At 39.9% G+C, this 25,431-nt stretch overlaps 1 protein-coding gene across 4 annotated transcripts in view; it reads left to right on the forward strand.

Annotated features, from left to right (window-relative positions):
- Nucleotides 1–25,431, forward strand: part of KIF13A (kinesin family member 13A) — a 253,879-nt gene that overhangs the window by 183,579 nt on the left and 44,869 nt on the right. For all 4 annotated transcript variants that reach the window (XM_006860796.1, XM_006860793.1, XM_006860794.1 and 1 more), the window contains exons 12-19: nucleotides 3,305–3,439; nucleotides 4,867–4,997; nucleotides 11,882–11,968; nucleotides 12,081–12,247; nucleotides 17,906–18,119; nucleotides 21,003–21,165; nucleotides 22,244–22,384; nucleotides 23,613–23,762. In XM_006860796.1, the coding sequence (XP_006860858.1) occupies nucleotides 3,305–3,439; nucleotides 4,867–4,997; nucleotides 11,882–11,968; nucleotides 12,081–12,247; nucleotides 17,906–18,119; nucleotides 21,003–21,165; nucleotides 22,244–22,384; nucleotides 23,613–23,762 (1,188 nt within the window). The remainder of the gene's footprint in view (nucleotides 1–3,304; nucleotides 3,440–4,866; nucleotides 4,998–11,881; nucleotides 11,969–12,080; nucleotides 12,248–17,905; nucleotides 18,120–21,002; nucleotides 21,166–22,243; nucleotides 22,385–23,612; nucleotides 23,763–25,431) is intronic.

The raw sequence follows: 25,431 nt of genomic DNA on the forward strand, positions 1-25,431 counted from the left end.
TGGGGTTGGTTCCGACTCATAGTGACCCTGTACAGGGTTTCTGAAGCTGTAAATCTTTACAGGAGCAGAACGCCTCATCTTTCTCCCACGGAACAGCTGGTAGTTTTGAACTGCTGACCTTGCAGCTCACAGCCTGATTCGTAAACATTATGCTATCAGAGCTTCTTATATAACCTCTATTATGTTGTTTTTATGTGCCGTGGAGTCGATTCCGACTCATAGTGACCCTGTACAGGGTTTCCGAGACTCTAAATCTTTACGGGAGCAGAACGCCTCATCTTTCTCCCATGGAACAGCTGGTAGTTTCGAACTGCTGACCTTGTGGTTCGCAGTCTGATTCGTAACCACTATGCTACCAGAACTCCTTCATGTAACCTCTAGTTATCCTCAAAAAGTCTCTAAAGAACCATTTCATGCCAAACTCAAGTTAGATACTTTTGTTTTTTAATTCGCAATCTTTTTTCATTTTATTTGCTAGAACTATTGAAGAGCACTGAGTTTGAACAGGCATAGGAAATATCTTTAAAGTCTGCTTTTTGCGTTAAAATAAAAATCTGTTGCATGATGTTGAGCTTGCACGGCAGAGAATTTATAACATACAGCACTTCCATCCTTTTCTCCCTACTCTGTTTGATTCTGTGGACTTGTTAGAAAATCATGTGTGAGCTTTACTTCAGATACAATGTGAAGCAAAAACTCAATCTGCGTGTCTGTGGAGTGCAAGTTTCTATACTATGCATCTCATCTACATTTTAATCTCATTGACTACGTTTGTAGAGTGCAAGTTTCTGTACCATGTATTTCATGAACATTTTAATCTCATTGACTACTTGGAAGTGTTTGATCATCCCAGTCAAGTAGCTTAAAGCTGTGACCTCATCCAGGGTTCTGCTTACATGTTTCTTACAGATATTACACACACACACATACACACACACACGTAACTAGCTTCTTTTCCATAGTGTCTTGTGTTACGTCCTTCCATAACGCTTAATACTTTAGTAGCTCTGTATATTTACTCATCTGTTTTTTAATGGTTTGTTCCTCACCCTAGTTTTCATGAAGGAAGGGACATCATTTTTTTGATGAATGTGTTCACAGTCTTAATTTAATGCCAGAAATCCTCACCAGTAAATAACATCATGATAACTGAAGAAAAGGTTGAAGTTGTTAAAGACTGCATTGTGCTTTGATCCACAAAAAAACACTCATGGCAAGAGGGAAGCTAGATTCATAGGGCATGGAGGAAAGTAGAATCTCCACTGAGTAGTATACAGTCTGTCTAAGCGGGGCTGATGAAATGAAATCCGGATGGATCTCTTGTGATATAATAGTGAATAATTGTTATCTGTACTTCTTGTGAGGGTTGGAATTATAAAGGTAGACTTTTTTAGCAAAGAAGGGAGTGATTAACTTTTCAGTGGAGGTCCCTGAGACCATCAAGGGAGAACAGAGGAGAGCGGGACCCTACCCAGAGAAGCAGTGATGCCTGAGATGGAGGTAGAGACGATGATGTGGAAAGATGGAAGTGTTGGGGACTTTAGACACAGAGAGGGAGAGGGGCTGGGTGCTAAGGACCTAGGGGGCAGTCTTGCAGGGTATACCCTTTGGTTGGTTGATGATGCATGGAGGGCATTGTAACCATAGCAATGAAATGATATACTATAGGATGAATGTAAAACTAATGTTCTCCCATGTAAACTATCACATAATTCACAATAAAACATTTAAAAGAACAACAGTCATGGAAGCATCAGTCAAGAAATCAAACAAAGCATTGCATTGGGCAAGTGTGCTGCACACGGCCTCTTTAATATGTTTGACAGTAAAGATACCAGTTTGAGGCCTAAGGTACACCTAACCCAAGCCATGGTAATTTCAGTCGACTCGTGCATATGAAAGTTGTACTGTTGATAAAGAACACCATAGAATTTGAATTATGGTGTTGAAGAAGAATATTGAAATTACCATGGACTTCCAGAAGAACAAAAAAATCTGTGTTGTTAGAAGTACAGCCAGAATGGCTCTTTAGAAGTCAGGAAGGTGAGACTTCATCTCTCATACTTTGCACATGTCGTCTGGAGGAACCGGTCCCTAGAGAAGGCCGTTATGCAAAAAAGAGGAAGACACCCCCAACAAGATGGCTAGGCACAATGGCAGCAGCAATGGGATCAAGTGTAACAAAGTTTGTGAGGATGACGCAGGACCAGGCAGTGTTTGCTGTGAGGTGTAAGCTTGCTATGAGTTGGGATCGACCTAATGGGACCTAGCAACAACATTGCCCAGCAGAGTGTAGGTTTGAATGAATACATTGATGAATTAACTCTACAATATGGGCCCAACCTACTTTTCTAGCCCTACATCCTACCCTTTTCCCATGTTTACTAAGGGTTGTTAGTACTTGAAATCATTATGCCCAGAGTTTTCATTACGCTTTACTAGGCTCTACCCTCAGAATGTCCTATCCTTCTTTCATTACTCTCCCATTCCTTCTGCTGAAATTATTCTTACGTTTCAAGAATCGTCTCAAATGGTTCTCTTCTAGAAGCCTTTCCTGGTGCTTCTCTTTTTCTTCTTCTTTTTAATTTAGGATGACACTCATAAAATGAGAAGTTTTAAATGAACAGTTGGGTGGTGTTTAGAGTAAATTCAAAATATTGGACAACTTAGCGCTGCTATCTTATTCCAAAACATTTCCCTCTCCCCAAAATAGAACCCTCCACCCATTAAGCAGTTAATCCCACTCCTCCCATTCCCTGAGAAGACCTGTGTGCTTTCTGTCTCTATGGATTTACCTAGTCTGAATATTTCATAAACATGGAATCATATAGTACATGGCCTTTTGTGTGTCTCACACAGCATGTTTTTAAGATTTCATACATGCAGTAGCATCTATCAGTACTTTGTTTGTCTGAATAATATTCCATAATCTTCTTGATCCTTTTATCCATTGATGGACGTGTAGGTTGTTTCCACCTTTTTGCTCTTTCCTGGTCCTTTAATCCATCATAGTCTCTCCTCCCTTGAAGCTCTGTTGTATTTTGCATCTCTCCAATGGTACAATGTCTCCTCTTTTGTATTCTGGTTGTGTGGACTGTATCTCCACTACTAAACTACATCTTCTCAAGGCATCAAAATAAAGTGTGTTTCATTCATCATAGGTTCTTCATAAACTTGGTTGAGCTGATTAGAATGTGTAATTTTATTAGCATTGTCCCCAGCAACCATGACTTTTAAATTGTTCATGGATGCATCTTGTAAGTGGAGTAACAAATAGAGTTCTCTGTTTTGCTCTTGTCCACAGGAGAGACAACGGCAACTTGAGAGTATGGGGATTTCCCTTGAGACATCCGGCATCAAGGTGGGGGACGATAAGTGTTACTTAGTCAACCTGAACGCAGACCCTGCTCTCAACGAGCTCCTGGTTTATTATTTAAAGGTAAGATGGTATGTAAGTCAACAGTTGAAATCCTGATTAATTCATGTTCTGTTCCCAAATGAATCTGGGTGCCTGTCACTTGTACTTTGCATTTTATACCTGGCCTAGCCCTTACAGAAAAGAAAAGAATTTATAGTACAGTCAGGTCATCATTTAGAAGGTAAAAACAGCTGTTCTATATTCTCCCAGAGCTGTGCCAGTTGGGCGGAGTCCTGTGGGTGCAGGCACCTGAGGGACACGAGTAGATTCCTGAAACTAAAGGTGTCAAAGTGATTCCTAGCTCAAAAGGCCTCCAGGTCTGGAAGAAGTTCTGAGATCTGGATGTTCTCAGTTGAGTTTCTGAGTAATTCTGAGGAGATTTCAACATCAGTATAAGCCTAAAGCAAGCCCAATGGCAGAATAGACAGGGAAGGTTTTCCTAGGAGCCATGGTAGTGCTCTGTGTTATGCATTAGCTGCTAACCACAAGGTTGGTGGTTCAAACTCAGCAGGCATTCCTTGGGAGAAAGGTGAGGCTGCCTGCTCCCATACATCTTTTGCTTCACAAACCTTACAAAGGTTCTCTATGGATTTGAATGGACTTGATGGCACTGGGTTTGGTTTCTTTCTTTCTCTGTCAAGTAGAGATTACATAATTTTTAGGAGTATTAGAAAAAATGTTAGGGAAGGAGCTGTGGATTGATTCACCATTGTCACAGTTCTCATAGGGCTGAGGTTTGAGGGACTTAAAATCCTACTGATTGGTATACTGTATAACCGACAAGTTTTGATACCCTGGAGTAGCACTTTAGAATAAGCACTGGACTTGTAATGAGACGGTCGGTAGTTCAAACCCACCAGCTGCTTCTCAGAAACCCTATGCAGGGTTGCTGTGAGTCGGAACTGACTCAATGGCATGCAATAACAGCAACAATATTGGTATTAGAAACTCAGCTAATTTTAGCATTTACAAAAGTTAAATATTTTGAAATATGACTTTCTATGAAATTGCTTTTATTGGCTCTTGAACTTTTTCTTTCTAAGCATTTTCTCTGTTATCTCAAATAGTCTGTAAAAGTCTCTAGTATTGAAAGGAATAAAACAAGAAACGAGTCTTGGAGAGTGAATTGACTTGCCTTAAGGCACATAAATAATAAGGAATCAAGTCAAAGCTGGAGTGCAACATATTCCGTTTATAATTTTAATCAGTCTGTAATCACTGTTGATCAAGTTTTGTTTTGTTTGGTGGGAATGTTGTATAAAAATATTTTTGTACTATGTTAAGTGAAGTTTTTAACTTAACTTATATTGTCCTAACTATCTAACATCTCTTATTTAATTAATTTAATGTTGCCATACATGTACTGTTGAGCTACTCAAGCTGTTGTTGATGAATTTTGTTGAGTAACTTATCAATGTGAGTTTTTCTTTGTCACTAACCTGTTCCAGGCTCATACCAGGGTGGGTGCAGATACCTCTCAGGACATACAGCTCTTTGGCATAGGAATTCAGCCGGAGCACTGTGAAATTGACATTGCACCTGATGGAGATGTTTCTCTTACCCCAAAAGAGAATGCAAGGTAAGAAGAATTAAATAGCTACTTAGCTGGTCTGGGGCACTTCTTTTTCAGGAGGTGAGGACTTCCCCTTCCTCTCTTTGTTTGCCTGTTACATCACAGTTAAGCATTATTAGCTGGATCTTCTCAAGGATTTATTTTCTAGGTGTCAAGAATGATGTCACAGCTTTGGGGTCAGGCAGATTCTGCCCTGACTAGCCATGTGATCTTGGATATGATATTTTGTTGTCTATTCCATTTTCTTAAAACTTCTTCATAATAAGCCTCCATGATTGTGTTGTATGTGTCCTTTGAGAAACTCTATCAGGATGACCCCTTTGGAATCCACAAAAAATAATTGCCATCATTTTCTGAGCTGACCTCTCTGCTTGGAATTGAATCGGCCCAGCAGAAGCCACTGTCTTAATTTGACCTTTGTTTGTTTGTTTGTTTTGAAGGCACCCTATACCTAATGCCCTAATGAGACTAAGACAAGTGTATTATTGAAAGAACTTGTCTGAAGCCATCTGCTGATCAAGGAGCTGTGTTTAAGCACATTTTATTTGGAATAAACCTGTGCAAGTATGAACTGGACCACTAGTAGCAATATTTTTTGACTTGTTAAGTTCCATTGAGTTGTTTCTGACTCATAGAGACCCTGTATAGGGTTTCAGAGAAGTGGCTGGTGGATTTGAACTGCCTACCTTGTGGTTATCAGTCCAGTGCTTATCCTACAACGCCGCACCAGAAATCCACTTGTTAACTTACCCATTTATAAACACTGAATAAAATTAGTTGCTGTACTATATAAGAAACCAAGTCTTGATGTGGCACTGTAAGATAAGCACTAGATTACCAACCACAGTGTCGGAAGTTCAAGCCCACCAACAGTTCTTGGAAACCGTATACAAGCAAGGTTAATGAGTCAAACCCAACACAGTAGCATATGAAAACAACAATATATAAGAGAACAGTTAATCCTACAACTCCATTGCACAAAATTTTCCTAAAATAGGTCATAATATATGAAAGTTTATGAATTGTGAGGATAATGTATTTACTTTTTTATTTGTATTAAACAGGTTTAAAGTTTAAAGAGTCCAGTGAAATATTCATTAACCCAGTTTAAATTAGAACACTAATTTTTATGAGGAAGACATTACATGTATTTCAGATTTTTCTGTTAATATTTGTTGTTGTGTGCCATTGCTATCAAGTTGATTCCAATTCGTAGCAAACCTGTGTTGGGTTTCCAAGAGCAGCTGGTGGGTTTGAACTGCCAATCTTGCAGTTAGCAATCCAGTATCCATCTTATAATGCCACACCAGGGCTCTGTTAATATGTTGTTGTGGGTTTGAATCTTGCAGTCCAGTGCTTATCCTGCAGCAGCACATCAGGACTCCTCTGATAATATATGTTGTTGTTAGTACCATTGAGTCGGGTCTGACTCACAGTGACCCTGTATAGGGTGTCCAAGGAGCGACCTTGCAATTCAAGTCAAACTTGTAGTCCAGTTCTTATCCTAAGGCGCCATGTTATTGGTGTTGTTAAACACCCTCGAAGTCAGTTCTGACCATAGCAACCCTGTGTTAGGGTTTCCAGGGAGCATCTGGTGCGCCTGAACTGTCAACCTTATGGTTCAAGCTGACTTTGCAGTGCAGCGCATTAACCCACAGCACCACATCAGGACTCCTAAGGCACCATGTTGTTGTTGTTGTTGTGAAGTGCTGCCGAGTCAATTCCAACTAGTGAGCTTGAACCGCTGTGTAGGACATAGTAATTTCTAAATGATGAAAAATGGAGTCTAACGTAAATAATACATGAAAATGAATGTTACAGTGATAGAATTATTAATACATTTAATGCATAGATAATACTATTTCTTGATTTTTAATTATTCATAGTTCAAACAGTCTTTAGTCATATTGATCCCTGCCTATATTAAAAGAAGGGTCAAAGTAGAAGCTTCTTTTGGTGTAACTGGAAGACACTGGTCACCTAGAATGTGAACTTAGTAGAAAACAGTACAATTAAGAAGGCTTGGGAGCTGAGGAAGTACATAATGAAGTTGGCTGAGAAGTTAGAGGTGGATTGGAACAGAATAAAGAGGTGGTTGTGGGATTATGAAATGATCACTATTCCTGAAATGTATCCTCAAATTCATGTATTTTCTCGTTGGTTTTGTCTCATTGAATTTTGCCATTCTGTTGGGTTTTAATTTCCAATGTCTCTGTTTTTTTATTTATAGAATTTCAGGAACTTCTTTATTAAATATGTCTGTTCTATTTTGGTTAGTTTTGATTTACCAAAAAATAAAATGATCAAAGCCATAAAATGTAGCAACATTTTTATGCCTTTGATCATTTTATTTTTACTTACTGTATGGTCTTTAATTGAACATTCTGTTCTCTGTAGTTGTCAGGGGCTCAGTTGAACCGTTTGTTGTATCTGTTGGTAACATTGTTTCCTTAAACAGTTTATGATCTCTTTGATGAACCCATCTTCAGCAGGGGTTTATCTGCAAGCATCTGGTGGTCTGGGTTAGAGCAGGTGCATTCATGCCAAGAGGTTTTCTATTTGTTTCTACCAAGTCCCTCAAGTCTTTTTCCAACAGAGACTTATTTCTATGCTAATTTCGTGATTTAGGTACATTAAGCAGACCAGGCTGTTTTCAAGGAGTTTTTATAGCATTTTTATATCATTGTAGTAAGAGCACACTATAACATTTAAAGTGATATATTTGTGTTCGGGACTATGTAATGTACCTATTCAAAGGTTCACTGAAGATACAAAGTGTCACAAAATTTAGTGATAAGCAAGAGAGACAAAGCTTACTGTATTCAGTATTCTTCTCATACTGGATCTGTTTGTTCTGGACCTGTTTTTGGTTTTTTTCTACAATAGTGCTGTCCAGTAGCACTTTCTTAAATGATGGGAAATGTTGTATATCTGTTTAGTCCTTTCTGGTGACCACTCACTAAATGAGGCTATTGAGCATTAAACTATAGCTAGTGAGGTTGAAGGAGCTCTGGTAGCATAATGGTTACGAGTCGGGCTGCCAATCTCACGGTCAGCAGTTCGAAACTACCAGCTGTTCCGCGGAAGAAAGATGAGGCTGTCTGCTCCCGTAAAGATTTACAGCCTTGGAAACCCTATGCAGGGTTGCTAGGAGTGAGAACCGACTCCACGGCACATAACAACAACAAGTGGGATTGAGGAACTGTATTTTTAAAAATCCTACTTCGGTGTTAAAATTAAAGAATATTAAATGGCTTATTATGAATTATAATGCTATTCCTAGAATTTCTAGAGGACTTTTTTAGATTACTTAGCAAACAGTGGCCCAATAGTTTGTTTGTTTTAATAACTAGTCGATGTTTGTTTATTCGATAGAAGAGAGAGGTAAACTATAAAATTTTTCATCATCCTTTCAACAGACTCTGCAAGAGAGCTTCAAGATGTTCATGGGGAAACAGACTTGAACAATGATGAAATTTTTGTATATATGTATGTACACATACATATACACGTACGGTGGTGGTGGTATACTGTGGAGTCGGTTCTAACTCATAGCCACCCTGCATAGGGTTTCCAAGGCTGTAAATCTTTACGGAAGCAGAAAGCCTCATGTTTCTCTTGCAGAACAGCTGATAGTTTTGAACTGTTGACCTTGAGATGAGCAGCTCAACTCGTAACCACTGTGCTACCAGAGCTCCTTATATGCACGTATATACACATGCATGTGCATGTGTGCATTCTGATCTCTCCTCCCAATTTTAAAGGTGAATGAAACAGTCTATAATTTATCAACACATGTGACTCAGACTTGTGAAGTTTGAGTTACAATGTTGAGAGTTAGTCATTTTGACTAGCAAGAAGAAAGGAGGCTTGTTAGTTTAAGCACACACACAAACCCCAGAGATTTACCATGTATATTTATAACAGAACAAAAACATACAGCACGGTATTTTTATCAATAAAAAATTAGTTACCACAGTTGAAATATTACTATGAAGGCATGATTGTTTTCATATGGGAATTTACTTTTTCCTTAACATGTGAGGTTTGTAGTTTTATGAAGATCAGGAGTCAGATATGAGAATTTGTGAGAAAAGAAACTTATTGGAAAATTAAACTCAAAAATAATATTTTTTATTTTCTCCATTAGGTAAAAACTTCATCTCACAGCCTCTTTAGCAAATTAAACTTTCATTGATTAATTGCTCCCCTTAGTGTGTTTTGTGTGTGTGTGTGTGTGTGTGTGTGTGTGTGTTTTAATGCCAGCAAACACCTTTATTTAAGTGGAGGAAGTATTTATGAGAAGACTGAAATTGTCAGTGGTATAAAAATTCAGGAGAAATTTTCTTCTCCCAACCCAAAGTTACAGTAAATAAACTTCAACTTGTCAAGTTTTTGTTTTTTGTCAAGATCTTTTGATAAGAGGAAAACCCATAAAATCTTTCACACTGGATTTTTCAGGCTACTGACTTTATGCTCATTGATAGACAGACAGTAAAATCACAGCAATGATTAAGCACTTTGTTCCCAATCGAATGTTTGTTTGCTTGAAACCTTCCCAGGAGAAAGACATAATCTTTTCTCATAAAGGTTTCAGCCTAGAAAATCCTATGGAGTAGTTCTACCCTTTCACATGTGGTTGTTACAAGTTGAAACTGACTCCACAGTACCTAACAACAACAAGTTCTAGCAAAGTTTTTTGTTTTTTTATTCTCCTCTCTTTCTTTCAGTTTTTTAATAAAAATTTTATTTAATGTTTTATTGTGAATTATGTGATAGTGTACATGGGAGAACATTAGCTTTACATTCATCCTATTGTGTACCATTTCATTGCCATGATTACAGTCCCCTCCATGCGTCATCAGCCAACCCAAAGGTATACCCTGCAAGCTTGCACCCCTCTCCCTCTCTGGGTCTAAAGTCACCAGCCACTCCATCTCGCCACGCCATCGTCTCTGCCTCCATCTCTGGCGTCACTGCTTCTCTGGGTAGGGTTCCACTCTCTGCTCTTCCCCTTAATGGTCCCAGGGACCTCCGCTCCTAGACTGCAAAGTCAATCACTCCCTTCCTTTTGCTACAAAACGTCTACCTTTACATTTCTAAGCCTCATAGTCAGTCCTAATAGCAATTACTCACTATTGTATCACAAGAGGATAGCAAAGTTTTGATATAATGAAAGCTGTAATGCTTAAAGAGCACAACTCATAGAATGTCTTCTGGGCAAAGCTGCTGCTTCAAGACTTGTTTCAGACAAGTCCTAGATGCATAGGTCAACACAGACCCACAGACATGGGTGCGCCTCGTTTCTGGTGCCTGCCGGACAAAATGGTGAAGCACTCACCTGCTAACAGAAAGGTTGGCAGTTCAAACACACCCAGATCCTCATCAGGAAAAAGACATGGTGCTCTGCTTCTGTAAAGATAGTGTTGGTGAGGGTCCTGTTGGGAAGCTGTTGAGTTGTTTCTGACTCATAGAAACCCTGTGTAGGGTTTCTGAGGCTGTACATCTTTACAGGAGCCTCATATTTCTCCCTTGGAGTAGCTGGTGGATCTGAACTGCTTACCTTGCAGTTAGCAGCTCAGTGTGTAACCCACACCACCACCAGGTCTCCTTTCTGTAAAAGGTAACTTCCTAGTTAACCCCAGGGGGAAGTTCAACTCTGTTAGACCTCGTTACTATGAGTTAGAATTGATGTAACTGTACCTAACAGCAACATATACAGTGTGCCTATCAAAGTTGTCTGTCCTGCCTCCGTTTTTTGTTGTTCTTACAGTTTGTATGATAGTTGAGTAGGAGTTATACCTGCAATTCTTTTGTTTTCCTCTAACTTTTTATTATGGAAAATTTAAACTTATTTAAAAAAAGAGAGAGTTAATTTAACAAACCACTGTTTGTTTGTGCATCATCCAGCTTTAAAAGTGACCCAACTCATAAATAGTTTGGAATCCTAGTGTGGCACTGTAAGGTAAATACTGGACTTCTAACCTAAAGATTGGTGGTTCAAACACACCAGCCGCTCCTTAGAAACCCTCCTCAGGGTCGCTATGAGTAGGAAACGATTTAATGGCACTTAACAACAACAACATACCCACCCCCCGCAAGGTTATTTAAAAAGCAAATTCAGTCCTTCATCATTGCATCCTTAAGTACCTCAGTATATATCTCTAAAACCTACGGACTCTTGTATCTTAAACCTAACTTCAATCCTAACCCATCTAAAACGTCATCATCATGTATTCAGTCAGTGTTCACAGTTCTCCCACTATCTCCTAAATTTCCTTTTTCTGATACGATCTAACCGTTGTCATGTCTCTTAGGTCTCTTTTAGCTGTGGGTTCCTCCATCCCTTTTTCTGTCCCCTCCTTTGCATTATATTTGCTGAAGACACCTAGTTGCTTCCACAGACAAGATTTTCCTCATTGCATCCACACACAGTCGTTTGTCATCTTCCGGTGTTCTCTGGATTTACTAAATTGGTATTCAGATGTAAAAGCTTGTTTGGGATCAGCTTAAAGTTTGCCAGGAATATTCTATAGGGTCTGGTTGTCTCTCTTTGAGAGAGGGTTGTTGTTGTTAGTTGCCGATGAGTAGATTTCAACTCGAGACAGATTAGAACAACCCCAAGGGTTTTCTTTGCTGAAGCTTTACATCAACCGTTAGCCAAGTCTTTCTCCCTCAGAGCCGCTGGATTCAGATTGTCATCCATTCAGTTAGATACCAAGTGCTTATCCATTTGTGCTAACAGGGTCCGTTTGAGAGGTGTCATCACTGTCTAGATTCTGGCTTTAAGTGGTGATCTCCGTGTTATTACTTCTATGTGCATTGGCTAGCACATCCCCTGGGTATATCTGTGGTTTGCTACCCCACATCTTCTTGCCTTGTTCCCTCAGATCCTGTGTAAATGGCACCCTCGTGTGCAACACCACCCAGCTCTGGCACGGCGACAGAATCCTGTGGGGAAATAACCACTTTTTCAGGTAACATCCTTGCGTTCAGTAACGGTTTCATGTAAAATGATCACATTATCAATGTAAGTATATAACAGGTTGAGTTTCTATAATGGTGAAACACCACTCTCCACCCCAACAGAATTAATTTGCCTAAGAGGAAGCGGCGAGACTGGTTGAAAGATTTTGAAAAAGAAACGAGTCCATCAGAGCATGACTTGGACGCAGCCAGTGAAGCGTCCTCAGAACCAGATTACAACTATGAGTTTGCACAGATGGAAGTGATCATGAAAACGCTGAACAGCAATGGTAAGACCCTAACCCTAGAACCTGCTGTCTTGGGCAGTTCCTCATCTCATACCACTTAGTGAGGGAGATGTATGCATAAAGTTAAAGGGTCCTTCTGATATTTAGACATGTAGAAGCACTAATTCCTAATAAAGGCCATTGGGGAAGGGCTGTAGAGATTCCAGGAGATAGTTGCATCCTTTAGATTTAACAGGGAGGTGATAGTGGGCTTTTTTTTTTCTTTGACCTCTTATTCCCAAGCCAGATAGTAACATTTCCATGGTTCTAGGATACTGAATGATTGTGCTTATTAAATTAGACCACTCTTGCCAGATGGTTTTCAATATGTACTTTAAAGTTCTCTCTTTGTCTGAAAGTCAATGTTCTGCACCTCTTCTCTCTAACTTTGAACTTAGACACACTCATGTGTGCTCAATAAAATTCACACCAGAGTCTTTCCCTACTCATATTTCTTTTTTCTGTTTGTTAAATGGTGATTTGGGTGAAAGTCTACATAGAAAATTAATTTTCCATTCAATTATTCATTTTGTTTCTTGACATTGATTGTGGTCCCCACCATCTAATATCTATCTTCCCACTTCCCCCCCGTGTTTACCATTTCCAGTTCAACCGTCTTTCCTATCCCATCTGCCTTTTCTAAACTTTATCCCAGGCAAATGCTGCCATTTTGATCATATGGCTGATTGTTCTAAGAACTTTGCATGTATTTTACAGCTCTCTCCCTTGCTTTCCTCAGTTTTGAATCTCCCATAAGGAGAGCAGGATAGTTTTCATGTCACCAGAGACAAAGCAGCATTTTCAAAACTAGAACTTGCCTACAAGGAATCAAGTTTCAGCTACAGTCTGGAGTATAAGGGAAAACAACCAGTTCATTTCTGGACTTGTTCCAACCTTATTTGCCCATTCATCTGCTCTTTGGATACCTAAAGTGAACCCAAGAAGATCTTCAGGGACCTGAGAGTTCTAGAACTAACCACCGGTATCTGACAAAGCTCTTGGAAAGCTTTTTTTCTTGCACAACTGAGCTCTTCCTTCATCTTTTACTTTCTCAATCTGCTCATTGATCAGGGCTCCCAGGGAAGAATTTGAGCATGACTAGAAAATAGCCAATCAGATCTCTGGTATATCAAATTGGAGATGTTCCTGTAGGACTAAAGGTTTTTACCTTTTTATTTACCTCTATGACTTTTTAACCACAAGGACCCATGCTTGGAATTAGAAAAATGAAATGTGAAAAAAAAGAAAAATTATGAAGAAAATGGCTAGATTCTGGAAAGCGAGCATATTTCCATACTGCTACAAAGAGTTGTGGTTGTTCTTGCTTTGTTAAGTACTGTTGAGTTGGTTCTGACTCATAGTGACCCTGTATAGTGTTTCTAAGGAGTGGCTGGTGAGTTTGAACCACTGACCTGTGGCTCAAACCATCTTTGTAGTCCAGTGCTTATGCTATGGTGCCACACCAGGACTTCACTATGAAGAGTGTGAAACAACGAAAAGAATGGAGGGGAAAAAATAACTTAAGGAAGAAGCCTGGTCATTTATCTCTTCAAGCATCTGTAGAATATTAAGTTTAGCTCTTGCTAATGAATGCTGCAGCATAGAATGGACCATAACTAGAAATCAAGTTTCATTCTGCTGTGCTACTTGCCCAGAAAGCTGGGAGAGGAATCCAGAAAGGTTTCCCAAAGTGGTGGCCAAACACCAAAATAGCATCACTTTAGCAACGTGCCCGGGCAACAAGGCTCCTGTGAGTGGGTTTTCTGGAAGACTGAGTTGGTACGTGTTGTGGGAGGTTGTAACATGAGGGCATAGGCTTCAAGTGCCAGGTGAGAAACACCCATGTGCAGAGAACTTGCTTCTGACAGGGAGATTATAGAATTCTGGACATTTGTTATTCTCTTTAATTTTGCAAAAGTTCTCTAGCTTATATCTTTTAAATCATTTATTCATCCCATTTGTAGCTTTCTAATTTTATCTAATTGCAACCTTCTTGACATACATATTAAACCCTGGAAAACCTATGTGAATTTAATGGATAGTCATTAATTCTGCCCATCCTCTTAGCCAAGCCAAGTCATCATTTGCCTGACTCATGGTGTACATGAGTTATCCATTTGTATTCCATGTTGAGCCTTGCTCCACAGTATTTCTTCATGTGTCTGCCTCCCCACTCCTTAGCCAATTTTACAAGCAAATGTGACTTTCCCAAAGGATACACAATCATTCTCTGATATAAGTAGTATTTCAACACTGATTGGCTGGCTGACTGGTAACTAGATGGCATTCAAAACAGTTCACCCCTGCTACTAGGTGGCTTCCCGATACTAAGCCTGTCTGCGTGGTGGTCATCCCCATGGTGGTCCTATTTGAAGATCCTCTTCCCTCTCATGTGGTTTCAGACGAAGCTCCTCCACAAACGCTGGGAGAAAGGTTATGAATGGAGTGGACTTAGCATGGCGGTGCTGGGCTGGTTTTAAGCGAGGCTGCTGTGATTGATGCTTAGGCTACATGCTTTGTCAAAACCTAACATGATTAGAAAGAAGCTCAAGTGTTTTGCCTGGGAAAGTGACTGCAAAATGTTGATGAGAAGTGCACCTTTTCAATTATGACCCCCTTAGGTCCCAGTGCCATTATTTCCCCAATGCTTAAAATCTGGGAGCTACTGTTTCCTTGAGCATCCAGCATTCTGAAGGTGCTCAAGCTGCTTTATTACTGTCAGTGGTATCCCCTTAATAGACTAGAATAATGTAATTTGAGTCTCTAGATTAAAAGAAACTGGTCTAAAACCCAACTTGTTTTATCTAAAAAGTGAAGGAAGCACAGTAACTGTGGCAGTGATGCCAAATTCCCAAGGACTCAAAGTGGGAATCAGATTTGCACAGTGTCAGTGGAAACGCTAAATAAATAGCAGTCTGGTACTGATGGGGTCACATAAGGTCTCCGTGAGTCAGCGCAGACTCGATGGAAACTAACAACAGTAACACGGGTCACAGGCCCAGCCTACTCCATCCAAGATTAAAAGTTTCTTTTTTTATTTCCCCTAAGCTTCTACTTCCCCTGACTTCAGTCCTTTGACATTTTGGTGTGAATCAATTCTCATTTTAGTTTCACATCAGTGCCCCTTCCTCCACCACCACTGCCATCTTCTCTTTGCCATAATCACATTTGAGTTCATTTCATAGTTCTACTCATACAGCAAGTAAAGAGTAAATTCATGAAGAAGAGGAAGTGCTGTGTCTAATTAAATGTAGACGTTTCTCTCCTCTTAAAATGCCAACCTAAAATGTCCACTTTAGGTGCCAGGGTCATATAGTTTCATAATAGTTCATTCAAAAGGAGGAAAGAGATGGGAAAACAAAACTGTGTATGTGATATCCTGATATTTTATGGGCTTTTGAGAGTAGTCCCGATGATCTCTGGATTCTGCCCTAGGCCATATCAGAGATCCAGGTTGACCTACTGCTTTGGATGATCTAGTATTTTTAAAGTGTGCTTTTTAGTATTAAAAGTGGAACTGCGGTGGCACAGACATTAAGGGCTCAACTGCTAATTTAGAGGTCAGTGGTTCAAACCCACAAATCCCTAACGGGAGAAAGGTGTGTCACTCTTCTTCTGTAAAGGTGGTGGTGGTTATTAAGTGCCACCATACCAGTTCCAGCGCGTAGCAACCCTGTGTAGGGTTTTCCAGGTTGTAAATCTCTATAAGGACAGAAATCTTCATGTTTCTCCAGTGGAACAGCTGGTAACTCAAACCACCGATCTTGTGGTTAGTAGTCCAGTGTTTATCCTACAGATGAAACCCTATGGGACAAAAATCTACTCTTACCTACAAGGTCTCTGCCAGTCAGAATTAGCTCAAAGGCAACAGATATGGGGGTTTGGTTTTGTTTTAATTTATAGTAGTGAAAGGAGTTCCTGGGTGGTACAGACATGCTTGGCTGCTCACTGAAAGGGTGGAGGCTTGAATCTTTCCAGAGATGTCTTAGAAAACAGGCATGGTGATCTTAATTGCAAACAATCCACCATTGAAAACCTTGTGGCTTTGAACCACCATCCTTTTGGAACTCTGGTAGCTGCTAAGGTAGTTGAAACAGACTCGGTCATGTGCTTTTGCCCTGGCCTGGAATCTTGGGATGATATCCCCTCTACTGCAGCCATTTGGGATCATGGGTGCCCTACTGATTAAGAAATGAGTATCAAATATATTATTTGGTGTCTTTTAGCAAAAGCCCTATAATACTATTTTAAGAAAATGGTGTTTTCATGTTTTCTGTGTCTGGAAAAGATTTATAAACACTAAGTTAGGGCCTTTGAAGATAAGATACCATATAAATATAAAGGGATGGTAAGAAACCTGTCCTTTTAAATTTTTTGACAGACTAAGTTAATTTTAAATAAAATAAAGAGAATTCATGTATCAGAGCCTAAATGTAAAAGTATTATAGATATATACTGTTTGAGAAATATACTTTGTAAAACTTCTGCGAGAACTTTTGTTCTCCTGTCTTTACATATAAATTTTCTTCAGATGCCTTTGAACAAGCTTGCCATATTTTTCATATTTTCATCAGAAGTTATGAGGCATGTCAGAAGTTGTAATGCTTTGGAATCCACAGATTGTTGTTCTGTAAAATACGTCTGACCCATCATCCACAATCTGCCTTTTTGTGAGAGGTTTTTCTGAGTTCATTTTCTATTAGCTTTTCAACTGATGTAAGTTTAGGGATTTTGTATCAGGGCACTATTCTAGTTTGGGGATGGGGAAATACTCGTTCATAGGATTCTATGTTAGCCAAGAACAGTATTGTACTACACTGTCCCCGTCACAATAATTAAGTCTGAGTTAAACTCTGGGGTCAGACTATCCTTCAGTGTATTGCTGAGTTAATGCCCTATCCCAGCCAATTAACTCTGATCTGAGTTTGAAACCCGGCTCCGCCATTTACCAGTTCTGAAGTCAGCTGCTTAACCTTTCTGAGCCTCCTCGTCTCCACAGTGGGGCTGATACCTATTTACCCTTAGGTTGTTGCATGGCTCTTAGGAAGTCTCAAATGTAGTCAGTAGCTAGCTGAATTATTGTTGCCATTAATTATGGTTCTTATTTTTATTAAAACAACTTACCTGCATTCTGTGCATTTTGTGGCTTTGTAAAATGGCTTCCCACTATTTATTTTGTATGCTTAACTTTATTTTAAAAAAACAAACAAACAAAAAACTAACATAGTATCTTTTTTCTCTTTACTGCTCACACAGAGAATTAGTATGGTTTACATGATAGAATTTTTTTTGTTTTTTTTAAATTGGTCAGTAGACATCATCAGGTAATAAAAAAATTCCTCATGAATCATTGCAATTTCCCATATCTACCCTGAAAATTAAGGTGCTCTGGTAGCATAGTGGTTACAAATCAGGCTGCTAAATTCACAGTCAGCAGTTCAAAACCACCAGGTGCTCTGTGGGAGAAAGATGAGGCTTTCTGCTCCTCTAAAGATTTACAGCCTCGGAAACCCTGTACAGGGAAGCTATGAGTTGGAACCGACTCCATGGCACATAACAACAACCCTGAAAATTAAACTTAGAGCCATTGTGTGGGAATACAATGACTTTCCAAGGACAAATGCATGAATGTGTTATTTGTCTGGTCTCTTGACTCCCCAGACCCAGTTCAAAATGTGGTTCAGGTTCTGGAGAAGCAGTACCTGGAGGAGAAGAGGAGTGCCCTTGAGGAGCAGCGGCTTATGTACGAGCGGGAGCTGGAACAACTCCGTCAGCAGCTCTCCCCTGAGAGGCAACCCCAGAACAGCGGTCCTGACCGCCTGGCATACAGCAGCCAGACAGCTCAGCAGAAGGTGACACTGTGGGCAGAGGAAAGGTAAGAGCAGCCACCTGGATGACTGACTTCACGGGGGGGAAGGACTTGTGAGGAATGACATAGGGGGCCAGCCCTGCAACGAAGGGAAGCTTTAGTCCTGTATCTGGAACGATACTGTCCCTTCCAAGTACGTGCACTTTCATGATCGCTGCTGAAGACTTCTCCCTCCCTCTTTAACCAGTTGCCATTGACTCGACACCAACTCATGGCAATTTCATGTGGGTCTCAGTAGACCTGTGCTCCGTAGGGTTTTCTTCGTTTTGAGTTTGGTCAATCTTTTTCCTTTCTTTCTTTCATTTCAACTTTTTATTGAGAATGAGTTGAAGGTTTACAGAGCAGATCAGTTTTTCAGACACCTTATCTCCGGTCATTGACTGCAGTCTTCACAAGGTAACATCACTCATCCCACTTCCTCCCTGGGTTGCCGATTTGCATTCCTCCTTCTCTCTCCTAATCTTCAGAATTTTGTCCTTGGGTAAATGCTGCCCTTTTGATCTCGAAAAGTTGATTATTCTAAGCTATGTGTACATCCCTACTGTTACTATTCACCATATAGACCTAGCCATCATTAGGCTCAAAATTGAGACATGTTACTTCATTCCCAGACCTGAAAGGACCATAGTCTCAGGGTTCCATCTATACAACCAATAAGCTTAGTTTTAAGATTTTGAGTTTTTTTCCACCATTTTCTCCAAATCTGTCCAAGACCTTCTAATATAATCCCTTCCAGAGCAGTTGGTAGGGGTAACCAGGCACCAACTATTTCTCCTGATCTTAGCATTGTGGAGACTAATGTTCACATGGTCAATTAGTCCATTAGACTAATTGTTTCTGTGTGTCTTCAGTTATCTTCACTCTCCTATGAACATAGACCAAGAATTGCACCTTAGAGGGTCACTCATCAAGTTGTGAGACCCCAGTCACTACTCAGCAAAGCAAGATATGAACAGTGAAGCAAGAAGAACTAGAGGGTCTCCAGCCACCCACTGCCAACTGCTCTGAAAGGGAGGGATCACATAAGAAGGTCCCAGATAGAAAGGGAGAAAATGTGTAACAAAACTCACAGTTAGAAAAACAAACCAGGCTTACTGGTCAGAGAGAAACTGGAAGAACCCAAGACCATGACCTTCAACCACCCTTCAGGTCTGGAACGGAAGTCACTCTCGTGGTCCAATTTGCAGCCAAGCAGTAGGTATATAAAGAGGGACAACAACACTAGTAAAGGTATACTCACTCTGGAATGATTAGTCACTCAAGATCAAAGGGACAACATTTACCTAAGGACAAAGTTGAGCAGGGATGAGAAGGAGGGTGGAATGGAAATCGGAATCACAGGCTAGGTGTTGTTGCATGGAGGGGATTGCAATCGTTGAGATGAAACAGTGTATGGTTTGTTGAATGGAAAACTGATGATCTTCTCTGTAAACCTTCCCTCATTTCACAATAAAAAGTTATGGGAAGTAGAGCATTGCCTTTGTTGTGGACTGTGTTGTGCCAATTGACCTTGGTGTCCCCTAAGGCCAGCTCTATACGGTTTTCATTGGCTGTTTTTTTTTTTTTTTTAAGTAGATCATCTGTTCTTTATCTTGAGGTGCCTCTGGGTGAATTCAAACCTCCAAAAGCATCTAAGCATATTAACTGTGCAACCCAGGGACTCCAGGAAAACAGGGTTGGCAGTATTGATTGAGATACAATTCCTGACATCTTCAGTAGCATCTTTGTAGTATGTCTTCTGTGTCATTCCTAAGGTGCTGAAAAGGAGTCAAGATGTTATTTAAAGGTCATCTTTCTCATATGAAGTCAGGGCAGGGGGTATAGAGTTAGATAGGCAAAGAGCAGTCTGCTAATCTAGGTTATCTTTCAAATGAAAATTAGCTATGAAATCCAGAGTTCAATTTTTCTTTCATACAATGGGCATTTATTGAAGGTCTTACAATTGGCCATACATTTGGCTGGCTAGGACTAGATATAGTAATGCAAAAGCTGTGATCTCTTCCCTAAGAGGTCTTACATGTATTTGATTAATTGTAATTGTGATAAATGCTACTGAGGCAAAAGGCGTGAGATTAGGAAAACACCCATTCAGGGTAGTGGTGGTGTTAAGTGCCATTGAGTCAGTTCCAACTCATAACAACCCTGTATAGAATTTCCAAGGAGCGGCTGGTGAGTTTGAACCATCAATCTTGTAGTTCAAACCACCCTTGTGGTCCAGTGCTTTATCCTGCAGCGCCACACCAGGTGTTAGGGAAGCTTTTATCAGGAAGTAGAGAAAGTAGGAAAAACAATACAAAAATCTGCCACTGAAGTACCAATTTCATGCCTTTTACCAGCTGAAGAAGTCATATAAAATACCTACTTATGTTCTAACTCTAGGTGCCCCCTCCTAAGCTCTGAAGTTGTAATCACTGTTTCTTTTTCCTATCCCACTGTTGTTGTGTTAGTTATGACTCAAAGTATCTCACAAAGTAAGACACACTAGAACTACCCAATAGGGTTTACAAGCCTAATCTTTACAGAAGCATCCAACCTCATTTTCCAACTACCAGCCTTTCGGTTAGCAGTCCAGTGCTTAACCCACTGCTCCTTCTTTTTCTCAAAGGGTTTTTATTTTTATTTTTTGTCCTCTCATTACATCAAAATCTAGTCTGTTTTTAAATGGTTTTTAATTAAGCCACTTCACAGATTTGCACATGATAAGTGGTCCTCAACAGAGACCCCACAGATCCCTGGTGGGAGGAAGCTGTCCAGGAGGTGTTCTGGTGAAAGTAGCTGGGAAATCTTGTCTACAAGGAGTTTTTCCTTTTCTACTAATGCAACTTCACTTTAAAACAGGTTTGTAGTTTTCTTTTCTTTTAGGTCTTCTCACTTCCTTTTCTGCTGCAGGGATGAACTCTTCCGACAAAGCCTGGCAAAACTACGAGAGCAGCTCGTGAAAGCTAATACGTTGGTGAGGGAAGCAAACTTCTTAGCTGAGGAAATGAGCAAACTCACAGATTACCAAGTGACACTTCAGATCCCCGCTGCAAACCTCAGCGCCAATAGAAAGGTAAGAGAGTTAAAATGAGAGCCAAGATGAACAACAGGAAGGACTATAAAATAAAACATAAAACTGACATCCAAAAAAAGCCCACTAGGAGATCCAAATATGAACCAGCAATATTTTTTCAAGACTTTTTCTATAGACTGTCAGGTAAGAATTGCTTCAGCAATGCCCTCAGGAATGTTATCATCAGAATGTGCAGTATTTTGGTGGTTAAAGAGCTTGCTAATAATTTAAATGCTTTCTCTGCAACAGTGAGACTAGGAGGAACCATGAGCAATCATGCCTTTCTTTCCCTTTCATATAAATGTCCATTTCTAAAATTGGAGAGATGTGTGTGCTTTGTTAAGGTTTTCAGAGCAAATTCTACAAGAAAGGAAGACTTAGGTGATGCCTTGTCTTTATGTACCAAGAAGGATTCTTTGCAGCCATTTGGATGTCTCCTGTCATTTCAGATGAAAGGTTTTTTACTTGAAGAAAAGAGCTTTTCCTCCAGTTTTCCCTCCAGCACACATGCTAGAAAGTGAGCCAGAAGCTTCTCAAAGCAGTTTTGATGAGTTTTTAACCGAGCTTTAGTTCCCTTCTGGGAACATTGCTGTATGTGTATGGTCATGGAAGTATACGTAAACATTTAGGTACTTTATATACAAGAACGCTTATCATGGTGGCCTTGATAATAGCAAAAAAATCAAAACCGCCATGAAGTTGAATAGACTAGTCAGCTGTATGGTAAATCCATATGATGATTTGCTTTGCAGCCATTGAAAATCATGTTTATGAAAAATACATAACGTGAGAAAATAATCACAATATAAACAGTGGAATGGGAATTGGGGTCTGAAATTATATTTGGGGTTGGCCTAATTGTGATAAAAATTGAATAGGTGCATGGATATACGTAGAAGATGAGAAGCAAAGCAGAATGTTTCCTAGATAGTAGAATTTTGCCTTCTTTTGTATACTTGGTTATGGTTTTCAAACTTACTATTATATGTTGGTGTAGCCGTCCAAAAGGAAGTTGTACATTACTTGTATGAATGACTATCTAAGGGACTTATTTTGTTGACTTTTCATCATTATACAGAGAGGGGCAATAGTGAGCGAGCCAGCTATCCAAGTGAAAAGGAAAGGGAAGAGCACCCAAGTGTGGACCATTGAGAAGCTGGAGAATAAATTAATTGATATGCGGGAACTTTATCAAGAATGGAAGGAAGAGGTCCCAGAGGTAAGAGACACAAAATGCAAAGGAGATTTGGTTATTTTAAAAGCAGAGAACATAAGTGATATCACTATCAGGGCACACATACACCAACATGTGCCACTGATCATTTGTCATGTTACTTTGGACATGCATATTAATATTGTTGGTATTGTTGTTATGTGCCACGGAGTCAGTTCTAACTCATAGCAACCCTGTATAGGGTTTCCGAGGCTGTAAATCTTTACTGGAGCAGAAAACCTCATCTTTCTCCCATGGAGCAGCTGGTAGTTTCAAACTGCTGACCTTGAGATTAGCAACCTGATTCATAACCATGACACTACCAGAGCTCTTTGCATATTAACATTGTTGTTAAGTGCCATCGAGTTGATTCCGACCCATAGTGACCCTGTACAGGGTTTCCAAGGCTGTAAATCTTGACAGGAGTAGAAAGCCTCATCTTTCTCCCGCGAAGCGGATGGTGGTTTCGAACTGCTGACCTTAAGGTTCGCAGCCCGATTCGTAACCACTACGCTACCAGAGCATATTAACATTAGGAAACATAAATTAAAAGTGATCCTGAAAGGAATGCTAAGTTGAATTAGTAACATGACATGTGGTTCCGCACACAAATGGCAGCTCACTAAGAAAACAGTAATATATTCTTATTTGGCTGCATTTTCACTATATTTTAAGAAAAATGAAGTGTCATGGAAAAGCAGCCTACACGAATTTTGTGTTCATTACCCCAACTGTTGTGATGCTGTAGGATAAGCACTGGACTGCTAACCACAAGGCCAGAGGTTCAATCCTACCAGCCGCTCCTCGGAAACCCTATGCAAGGTCACTGTGAGTCGGAACCAATTCTGTGACACTTAATAACAGCAACAACCCTTTGCTATGACCCTGCCTGAGTAGATTACTCTGAGTGATGTTAGTGAGCAGAATCTGAGGAATGGATAAGAAGATTTTTAAGCAGAAAAGCACAGGAAGTGAAATGGAAAAGGCTGCAGGTAGCTTGTGGCTGGGAAGAGGAGGCAGTGAGAGGGAGGAAGTCCTCCAGGGGAATCACTTAGTTCCTGAGTGCACAAGCCACTCAGGTTATGTGCCCTTTTCATTTCCTTTGCATGACATGATTCTAATTTTATTTATCGTTTGTTTATGTGCTTTCTTTAAAAAAATTATGTGCTCGTTTCAATGACATTATTTAAGTTGATGTTTTGTTTCTTATTCCTGTGCCCCTCCAATCTCTCAGGCAAAAAGACTGTACGGGAAGCGAGGTGACCCTTTCTATGAAGCCCAAGAGAATCACAACCTAATTGGTGTGGCCAATGTGTTCTTGGAGTGTCTATTCTGTGACGTGAAACTCCAGTATGCTGTTCCCATCATCAGCCAGCAGGGGGAGGTAAGGACAGGCCAACCACAAAGAAAATGACAATGGGTTTGTTTGTTTTTTCTTAAGGTGGATCTGGACTCTAAGGTGAATAGTCAGAATCCACATTTCTTTTTTCTCTACTAACACAGAAACAAACTGTCAGAATTAAGTACTAGTTTGAGAAGATTATTTAAAAAGATACAGCAAGTGTTATATTTGTGGATCACAAGTACTTTCTTCAGCTCTCTGTCCAACATCAGTTTCTCTTTTCATCTCTTCCTTTGTGATGAACTCTCATTCTTTCGTAACTCCTGGCACCAAAATTGTTTCTACAGGATACAGCTTGGTGGGGAGGATTCTTTGAAATCCAAAGTATTCAAAGAAAACAAATTTAAATATTCCTTTGTTATTCATTTTGAACTCTTCTTCTATTTCAATTATTCATAGATCTATTATCCTTTTGTAGACTTAAATATATCAGAAAATGTTCAAGTTCAAACTTTTAAAATATTTTTTGACATTAGTTTTTTTAAACTAAACGTATCACTCAGTAGCATACAGACTTTAGCTATTCAGTTGTTTCTTGTGATTCTTAAAGCAGGCTGAGGATAAGAAACTTACTTTACACAAAGTGAAGGTGGGAAAGAGTCCCCACCACACACACACCGACCAGTTCCTAACTGCGTTGGTATGAGTACATTGTGTACACGTCATAACAGAGTTATTGTTTACCATATTAAATATAAGCATGCTTTAGAAGAACATTCAAATTCACGTGAACAGAGGAGCCCTGGTAGGATAGTTGACTAAGCGTTGGGCTGCTAACTGCAAGGCCGGTGGTTCAAACCCACCAGCCACTCTGCAAGAGAAAGCTGAAGCTGTCTGCTTCCATGAAATTGTATAGTTTCAGAAACCCTGGCAGGCAGCTCTGCTCTCCCTGTGGGTCACTCTGAGTTGAAGTTGACACAATGGAGGTAGGTTTGGGTTTTGGAGTTATATGGGATCAAATTGCCAATAGCAACTGGAAAGATGAGCTAAGAGCCTTAGTGGGCAATGCGTTTATGTTCGTGGGGGAACAACAGCTCAGAAAAGGAAGGTGAGAACAGTTACGTAACTTGACTGTTACATCACTAAATAGTACGTGGAGAAATTGTTGAATCACTGTGTGTTTGCACACATTCTCAACAACAACAAAATTAATTTAGGGGAATAAAGTAATAAGCGTGCCTCGTGTGGCAAAGAATCCAGTGGCTGAGTCCTTAGCTCTTGAATTGTTAAGCCGGAGTCCACGGTTTACGTTGGGTGTTTCTTGAAATCTCCCTGGAGTTACACAAAGGGGCTTCAAAAAGTTTGTACAAAGATCCCGTGCGTCACAATTCCATTTTCCCCTCGTATTGAGAACAACTGAGTCAGATTTGACTCAATGGCAGTGCCTAGTAGTAGGTAGATGCTCAGAAAGAATCTTTTAAAAAAAGTTCAAAAGCCACGATCTCATAGGTGATTTTTCTTTTTGTACTGTTTCTTCCTCCTCTTAACTACTTCTCCCATATTTGTCTAATTTGTCAAATGATTACCAACTAATTTCTTCCAGGTCTTTGAGGCCAGTGCTAACTGTTACATGGAAGTTGGGTCTGAGCTACTTTATAAAAAATAGCCGTCCTCATTTATTCCAAGGTTACTGCAACTCTAGCAGAACGCT

Source organism: Chrysochloris asiatica, unplaced genomic scaffold (genome assembly GCF_000296735.1).
Source record: "Chrysochloris asiatica unplaced genomic scaffold, ChrAsi1.0 scaffold00040, whole genome shotgun sequence".
Taxonomy (NCBI): Eukaryota; Metazoa; Chordata; class Mammalia; order Afrosoricida; family Chrysochloridae; genus Chrysochloris; species Chrysochloris asiatica.